Genomic DNA, 8864 nt, shown 5'->3' on the forward strand with positions numbered 1-8864 from the left:
AACTCTTTTCTCAGGGGAATGAGAAGTGGGAATGTTTAAGACTACTACGTCTTCCTGTGTATGGCACATTGGACATAGTGACTTGGGGTCAAGCTGATAATTCCCATGCTTTTTTCTTTTCTATTCTTTTTCTCCTACAGCATATCCATATGTCCAAAAAGAATTGCAAACACAAGACCATAGTCCAGAACCATAGAATCTAAAAGAAAAAAAATAATTAACATCAAAACTTTAAATAATAAAAATAAATAACATATTTTAGAAAGAAAATTGCACATAAGAAAGTTACTGTCCATATCATTTTTTAAATAAATTCTGAAACATAGACCTTCTGAACACCTTCCAAAAGCACATTATTTCAAAGAACACAGGTACATATTAGTTGCTTATCCCATGGCATTTAAGTATTGGTTCTTTTCTTAATAATAATTTCTATCAATCTTTATCATTTTTTTTATTATATTAAAAAGATATATGTCGCTTACTCCTAAGTTTAAACATGAAACCTATCATTTCTGTAATAATGTACTAACCAATCAAGTGTCTCAACAAACACTTTATGCATTTGTTATTGTAAAGTCTAGCAATAACATATTGCTAAAATCCCTCCATCTATATCCCTCTTGTTATCATCCCAAAAATGACTTGGTGTAACATCACTAACCCTAGTCAGCAAACTAACTTGAGTTTAAAAAATGTTTAAAATTTAAAATATCTAAACTACATTTGATATTCTTATCATTGTATAAAAAATTAAAACGGTTTTATTTTCCATTAAAATAACAAAACCTAATCAAATGATGAAGACTAATTACAAGGATATATATATATATATATATATATATATATATATATATATATATATATATATATATATATATATATATATATATATATATATATATATATAAACAAGCTTTGCCCCTAATATTAAGATTCACTTACTTTGTAGGGACATGCATGCAATTTCGTCCAAATAATATCTGAATTCATTGTCAAAGGCTTGTCGGTGGCACAAATCCATGGTCAAAGTACACGAGTCGTCATCTAAATTCAGCATAGGCACGTGGGTCCAAGGGGTTCTGACCAACAATAGTAAATAAATGTGTCGGATCTCAAAAAGTCAAATTTCATTCTAGTTTTGACGTACCCAATTTCTCTTCATGCTCACCGACACTTTTGTCCTTCCCCATGCATGCATGGAGCCCCCACGTAAATGTGACCATGTGAATCGTCTCCCTGTCACCCAACAACTTGCCTTGGTTACAAGACTTAGGTAGAACCTCACTAGATCCACAATTGTACGACTAAAAGATATTATACAGATAAAAAGAATTATACTATACAGCCAAGTATTGGAATTATATGATCTGGCTATAACTCTAAATTATACAACAACCTATATGCATTGAAAATTGTGCATCCAAAAGGAAAGACAACATATAGTCAAATAAAAGAATTATACAACAACTTATCCTGAATTATAGAACCAGTATAGAAAGTGAAGTAAACGAACTCTATACATTCCAACAGTAATGGAAGCATTCTTCTAAATCGCATCTGGAGAAGCCTAGGTGGGGAAAACAGGATTGTGGGTGACATTAAGATTACTTGCCGATCGAACAATGACAGCTGATGCATCTAACAATGGTTTTTTTTAACTTTGCAAAGGTAAGCGTTCGAGTAGTGTTATACAACATTATATATCAGGCAGCCGAAGATGAGTTAGGTAGGAATTGACCCCAACTGGGACCAGTCAACACAACCCAACCCAACCCAACAAGATTGCCCTAGAAATGTGGCCCAACCTGTCATGTTCTTTGGAATAGCTTTCAACTATCAGTGAAGAAGAGTATTTTTCACGAAGAGGATTGCAGTATTAATGACTAAAACATTAAGAACATAGAAGACTATGCAGGAGTATGATGATCAGAAATGGACTTTCATCCATTAACTGGAACGTATACACTAAAGAAGAGCATATAATTGAATCACATTTGCTGTGCCAAAAAAGCATGAGAGGACTTGTACCACTGCTTAAGCTGGTAACTTCTATCGAGGAACAGCAGTGGTGGTTGGATATCTGAGGACTTGTTGTAGCAGTCGAGCTGCCAGGCGTTGTGTAATTCCTCCAAAAACACGACCACCAAGGTTGCGAGCTTCTGGTTCTTCCAGAACCTGTGCAGTGACATGCTTAAGGACCATATGTAAATACTTGCAATGAATCTCTCAAAAGAGGAAATGGAATGCAAGTTTTTTACATGGATAGAGTTGATATGCATCAGGAGAACAAAACATGTACAGCGATGCTGTTGTTTTCTTTTTCCTTTTTTATCTGTGGTATAATGGATTAAATAAAGAGCATGCTTTGTCTCATTCTGACAATGGACCAAACTGTGCTTCCATCTAACGATCTAAAAAGCAAACTTGTTGATGATGGTCCAACAAAATCATTTACCAGAATCTCAAACACATGAGAAATAGAACAACAAATAAAAGAGACTAACCAAAATGATGAGAGCCATCTAGCTTTATAGAATTTCAGAAGAATTATAAAAAAATTAGCAAAAAATCATCAATTAATTAACCTAAAAATTCTAAAAGTTGTGTGAAAAAATAGTAGTCTTTTTTGTCTTTCTAGGTGCTAACCTTGAGGCTCTACTTTTGTATTAAATGCACATTTTTTCTTCTCAGCCCTAATAAGTTGTTTTAAAGCTATTTAAGTTTCCTAGAAGTCACATTGTAAACCTACCCTACACCCCATTGGGCCTCAACTAGCAACAAGAGTTTCAATCAACGACACGGATTCTTACACCTCCAACGTCAATCCCTTGCATGTGGAGTTGGACTTTAGAACGACTGTCCCTTCGGAATTGTTGAACCACTTAGCTCTCGATGCTTGGTAATTTTTGAAAACTTCACTAATACTTTTGTCAAAAAAAAATCATATATTTTGTTATATTATGGTTTTCATCGCTTCTTCCCTTGTTTTCTACTTTTTTTTTTTTTTCTATTTATCACTATCTCTCTCTCCCCTTAAACTACAACTAAGGCACCATTCAAATTTTAAACCCTTGAAAGTTGTCTTGGGAAAAAAAAAGTGAGAGAACCACTTGAATCATTGTATTTCTATCTTGTGCAGTGTAACAATTAACAACCTCATTATCAAAAAGTAATTTGTCAGTAGCATTAGAATCATGACCAAGCAATGTGAAAACCAACCCAAAAATGATGATTCCCAAAACTAAAAGAGTGAGGTAGATACCCATAGGGCTAAACTAGCAGATCATCACATAATGTTGAACTAATTATCTGATCAAATGACCTAAGTTCTAATAGCGCTCTCCAATGCCTTGAAAAACGACATATAAATAAGGAGGCTGATGAGTCAATTAGGCAACATGACCATTCTCCATAATCTATAGCTTCTAATCAAGGAATTTGACCTACTCCTTAAGCTCTACTTCAAACAAATCCTAGATCCACATATAGGACACTTGTTTATAATCATGCTTCAACAATTCCTAATGACCAAGTTTTTAACCTTAATGATGAATTCTTACAACCTACTAGAAACCCACAAATCCAAGTAATGGGTCAACGAGTTAGGTTTGGTGACAATTTGAGGGAAATGATTAGAAGTGTCAACGAGTTCGGTTTGAATAAGTTGTTTTAAAGCTATTTAAGTCTCCTAGAAGTCATATTTTGAATTTTTAAAAGACATACAAGTTCCCTAGTATATTATTTTTTAGAATCATTGTCTTCATTAATTATACCAAGACTCCTAGACCCCAATAAATAATAGAGCTTGTCAATGGATGAGATATTTCAGATTTAAATGAAAAGATATTGCATCCAACCTCTTTCTCTCCTCTCTAATCACTAATCTAACCCCTCTCTTTCTCTGCTCTCTAATCTCTAATCACATTCTTCTCTTTCTTTCCTCTTTAATCTTTAATCTCACTCCTCTTTTACTCTCTCTCTCTCTACCTTGTTTTACATCACCAAACCTTAATATACAAGCTGTACCCTGTTCTATCGGACATGCCATTTATGAATCTCATGTTTTAGAAAGCAATGGCTGAGACTCCATCAAATTATGTAATGTCTTAATCGTTGGTTTTATGATTGAAAATACAGCAGATGATGCCTAATCATTGGTTTTATGATTGAAAATACAGCATATGATGCCTACACGAAGACCGGCATTCGGAACAATAAAAATGTAGATATTCATATATGAGAACCTTTTTAAAAGGCTAAAGAAGCCATGAAAGGACTTCAACAAAAAAGATCAGATCAAACTCAAGCAGTATAATCATAACATCCAATTGTCCAACTTATGTTAGTGGATGTCTAACTAGGATAAGGACAAAACACGAATGTCTACCATATGAACCCTCATCAAGGCAATTCATTTGTTGGCTTATCAGACAAATGGGTCATCAATAACTAAGATATTAGAAAAAAAGAAATATCAATAAAAAAGTATCCCATTTCTAAATCCAATATCCTCAGACTAGATGAAGGAACCTCAGACCAGATGCAGAAGTACATCAACAAGTACAGAACTTATTGATGGTTAGGAAAGGAAGGCTTTTGATTTTTATGGCACATGCTATACTTGTAAGATCATAGAATTAGTACTCACTTTTATTAATAGGGTTTTGGTTATGGTTTTATTGCCTCAATTAAATGCCTTTATTGGTTATGGTTGGACTACAAAGACATATTATCTAAACAGAGAGTTTATTGAAATCCATTGTGATTGTCATAAAGAATATTTTTAATTCCTTAAATTCAGAAAATACTTCGGATAGTTCCTTTAATAGTGATCTGGAAAATACTTCATAGTTCAAGTCACTAGCTGTGACATGCCCCTATATTTGATCAGAAGCCAACTAAATTTGTACTAGCAGCATGAATCATGCCAATGCCATACCAAACAAACATGTCAATGGCACAAACTCAAAAGGACAAAAAAAACGAAAGATGTTGGTGGGTAGGGTGAGGAGAAACAAACAATGACTCACATATGGACTTGAAGATGCCTATAAAACATTAAAAAAGCTTGATCGAAGCTGCACTGATGTGAAGCTCCATTGAAGTGGGAAGTTGTTGCTAAGAGTGTATCGGTATAATATGTAACTTTGGTAGGTATGACAGACTAGGTCTCTAAAAGATCTAGATGTCGTACAGGCCAGAGAAATGATACTGTATGACAAAACCAAGGGTGTACAAAATAACCAAATGGAAACATTGATTAATGGTCACATCACAAGGCAATACTTTTTGCGAATGAATATAATAATAAAAAAGAGCATAAGTTTCTGAGGCAACTCAGCTGTCAGGATACATGACCAATGGATTTGCAAGGCCAAAAAGCTTCAAGACTACGGATGAAGCAAAAGGTACTGTTCTAAATACAGTTACAGTCTCACAGACAAGAGTTACCCTAGGAGGTAAAGAGCTCTCATAATAGAGCTACTCATTTCCTAAAAGCTTACAATATACTTATCAATATAAACTTATAGACTAGATTTTTTTCGCAATCAGCTTGTACACTAGTGATTGGGTAGCATACTTAAGGAAAGTGGTTTAGATTCAGTGGATTCTAAGGATAAAAAACCTTTTGGCAATCACCACACAAAATTGAGATGCCATATTTGATCACTTTGATAACTGACCATGGTTTGAAGGTTAGATTTATAAAAAGAAAATGGAGAGGCAAATTTGCAAATATCAAAAATTTGTGGGTTGTCTCCAATCTAACATAATAGTGGGCGAAGCAAAGTCCACAATTTTAACTGCAAATCTAGACCACCATGTAATTTTGATTAGTGCATACCTGATAATGGAATAATGATAGAGTGTAATTGGCAGTACCTGCAAAATTGGTTGCAAAAGGCTTGGATCAAAGTCATCTGACGATCTCAATAGGCTCCATATTCTTAATACTCTATCTCGAAGCTCTAGCATCCGTGCTTGTTCGGCATCACTAAGCTTAAAAGGTCCACTTGTATTGCCATTATTGATCAGACCCTTCATGAAGTCAGGTATGGATTTATATGCATCAATCATCGTACCCAAGACAATAGCTTCAGTGACACAAACAGCCTCTTTCACAAGAAGAACTCGTAACTCTTCACCATCAGGACCCAGTAATAGCTTCAAAACAGGTTGCAAAGCTTCTTTAGTAGTAAAATCTTTATCCTTTCGTCCTTGAACAAGAAGGTTCTCAAGCCTATTCCACCTGCATGCTAGGTAGAGGTACCACACAAGTTAATCCTGACTAGGTGCCAATTCCAAGTAGGTCCAATGACCAAACATAATATATTGCACCAAATTGAATCAATTCAGTTGCTTGCCTGAATCTGCCATCTTTGAACAATAGATCAATGAGAGCATCTCTAAGATATGGATTTGGATCAGTAAGAAGTCTTTTAGCAAAATATGGATATGAGGCAGCAAGCACCTTAAAGTTTGGATCAGCATAAAGGGCTAGACCTTCTAGCACTGTGAGTGACCTCAATATTAGCGCATAATACGCTGGAACTGCGAGCAAGTAAAGCACATTATAAGTTAACAAACTTGCTAGATGTCAATGTGTTGTATATCTAACGTAATTTTAAATATATGGCTAGCAGAGATATTGCAATTCTAAATCAGCATAAATGCACAAGTCTGCTCTCTGGAGTTTTTCAAACATAGATGAGCAATATCATGAGTGAAGTCCAATGCTAGGTACAAATAAAACTCACCGTTAAAGGGATATTGGTATAAAACATTTCCTAGACCATCCACAATGGTCTTAAAGTTGAGCTCACTTACGGTTGAATTGAGTGCATCATCAAAGAAATTCCTAAGAGCTGGGACAATTGGAGATACATCTACATCACATGTTAGAAAATTCAATGCATAGTAATCACGAGCCATGGCATCATAATCCCGATTAACCATGTGAACTACATGACCAATAATAGCAGATCTTGCTTCCTCTGGTGTTTCGCTCATCATACCAAAATCAATAAAAGCAAGTTTTCCCTCTGGTGTTGCTAGGAGATTACCAGGATGAGGGTCAGCATGAAAGAACCCATATTCAAGCAATTGCCTTAAGCTACATTGGACACCAACATTAACCAAGTCCAACATCTTCAAACCTTGCTTCTCGATGGCTTCTTGCTCACTAAGCTTAACCCCATTCACCCAATCCATCGTCAGCACCTTTGCACTAGTGTAATCCCAATATATATCTGGCACAAGGACTTCTTTCTTGTCAGCATATAACTTCTTAAATCTCCGTGCATTCTGGCCTTCCTGTATAAAACACTACTGTAAAACATTGAGGCATATAGAGTTTCTTATCGACTGGATACACATATTGTAATGGACTCATGAGTTATGTACCTGAACATAATTAAGCTCCTGGTAAACCCTTTTGGCAAACTCATCGATTAGAGCAACGACATTGGTGGAGATGAAATCAACGTACTTATTTATCAGAAAACCTATACCTCTCAGAAGATAAAAATCCAACCCAATTGCTTCTTCAATCCCTGGCCTTTGCACCTTAATGGCGACAACCTGGCCTGAGCACTTAAGCTGAGCCTTGTAGACCTGGCCTAGACTCGCAGCCGCAATCGGCTCTGCCGATATGGCCGAGTAAAGGGAATCGAGAGGCATACCTAGCTCCCTCTCGATGCAAGCAAATGCTTCCTCATTCGGAAACGTCGGGAGCGCATCCTGCTCCAGGTCAATCAAGAACGAACCAGCCGAGAAATTGATTAACGATTACTATCAAGAACAAAGGGGCAATCAGTTAGACCGAGCAGGAGACCTGTAATTCGGCGAGCTCCTCCAGATATTCGGGTGGGCAGATATCCGGTCGGGTGGACAGGCCCTGCCCAATCTTCACGAATGTCGGTCCCAATCGCGTCAGGGTTTTCGTCAGTTCCACCGCCCTCTGCCGCTTCCGCTGGTCGAGCTGCCCTCGCCGCTGGTCCACGGATAGCTTCAACGCGAAGGTTCCCAACGCCGTGATGATCTCCATCATCCTCAATAGCACCTACCACCGACATTACCAACATCAAGAAGCCGGGGGCAGAGGGAAGAAACCCTCGAATTGAGACTTACCTTGAGGGGCCGAGATGCATATTTGGCTGCGAGGACCTGGGGGCTATAGACGGTGGCATTGGCGGCGCGTGCCAAGGCTCGCACCTCAGCTTGCATGTCAACGGTGCGATCTGTGGAAATGATGGAGAGAGGAGCGGCGGGCGCCTGCGTCTCCACCGGGAGCTCCATGGCGTAATGCCCTCTTCCTGCGCTGCCCCCGCCCTTAGTCTTGGCCGCGGGGACGGGCCGGGCCTCGATGAGTGCTGAGCGGAGTCTCTGCCGAGAGGTCCGTTGCGGCCCCGGCAGCGGCCTGCGCCGACGTGCCGGGGACGGGGGTAAGGGGAGGGACAGGGCGACGGCCATTTCGGTGGGCAACGGCCCGAGAGCGGAGGAAGGAGGCAACACCGCGACGTGCTCGATGATATGTCCTATTGTTTTAAATGAAGAGATGAAGAGATTGCCGTCTCAACCCGCCGACTGGTCGACCGGCGAAGTGGGAGGGATGCGTTCTCGGGGCCCCCTCCTCCTTCCGTGGCCGCTGCACGTGAAGTGCACGTGGACCTGGACTCAAGATAGAAGCGATAAGAACCACAACTATTGTAAATATTTTTGCATAATTATAATTCAATAAAGACACCGCACGAATATTTGGGCACTTAACTTTAAATAATACTGTTTTTTAAATATGGGTCAATGCATAGTTATAATATTTTTATAATATATTATAATATTTTTAATAATACTAAAAAATA

At 38.0% G+C, this 8864-nt stretch overlaps 1 protein-coding gene across 1 annotated transcript; it reads right to left on the minus strand.

The window, feature by feature from the left end:
* Positions 1–966: 966 nt before the first annotated feature.
* LOC135671223 (protein ACTIVITY OF BC1 COMPLEX KINASE 3, chloroplastic-like) lies at positions 967–8645 on the minus strand. Its single transcript, XM_065179214.1, has 8 exons — positions 8134–8645; positions 7838–8065; positions 7408–7743; positions 6762–7317; positions 6369–6555; positions 5887–6253; positions 2032–2178; positions 967–1239 (listed from the first exon to the last, which is right to left on the minus strand). Exons 1-7 carry the CDS (start codon positions 8473–8475, stop codon positions 2053–2055), a joined length of 2142 nt encoding a protein of 713 aa, XP_065035286.1. The 5' UTR covers positions 8476–8645; the 3' UTR covers positions 967–1239; positions 2032–2052.
* Positions 8646–8864: the final 219 nt, after the last annotated feature.

Source organism: Musa acuminata, unplaced genomic scaffold (assembly GCF_036884655.1).
Source record: "Musa acuminata AAA Group cultivar baxijiao unplaced genomic scaffold, Cavendish_Baxijiao_AAA HiC_scaffold_1138, whole genome shotgun sequence".
Classification (NCBI taxonomy): domain Eukaryota; kingdom Viridiplantae; phylum Streptophyta; class Magnoliopsida; order Zingiberales; family Musaceae; genus Musa; species Musa acuminata.

Coding starts and splice junctions, on each gene's coding strand:
- LOC135671223 (XM_065179214.1), bottom strand. CDS start 8,475: ATGGCCGTCGCCCTGTCCCTCCCCTTACCCCCGTCCCCGGCACGTCGG. Junction 7,744..7,837: donor AGGAGCTCGCCGAATTACAG/GTCTCCTGCTCG, acceptor GACCTGGAGCAG/GATGCGCTCCCGACGTTTCC. Junction 2,179..5,886: donor TTTTGCAACCAATTTTGCAG/GTACTGCCAATT, acceptor GTCACTGCACAG/GTTCTGGAAGAACCAGAAGC.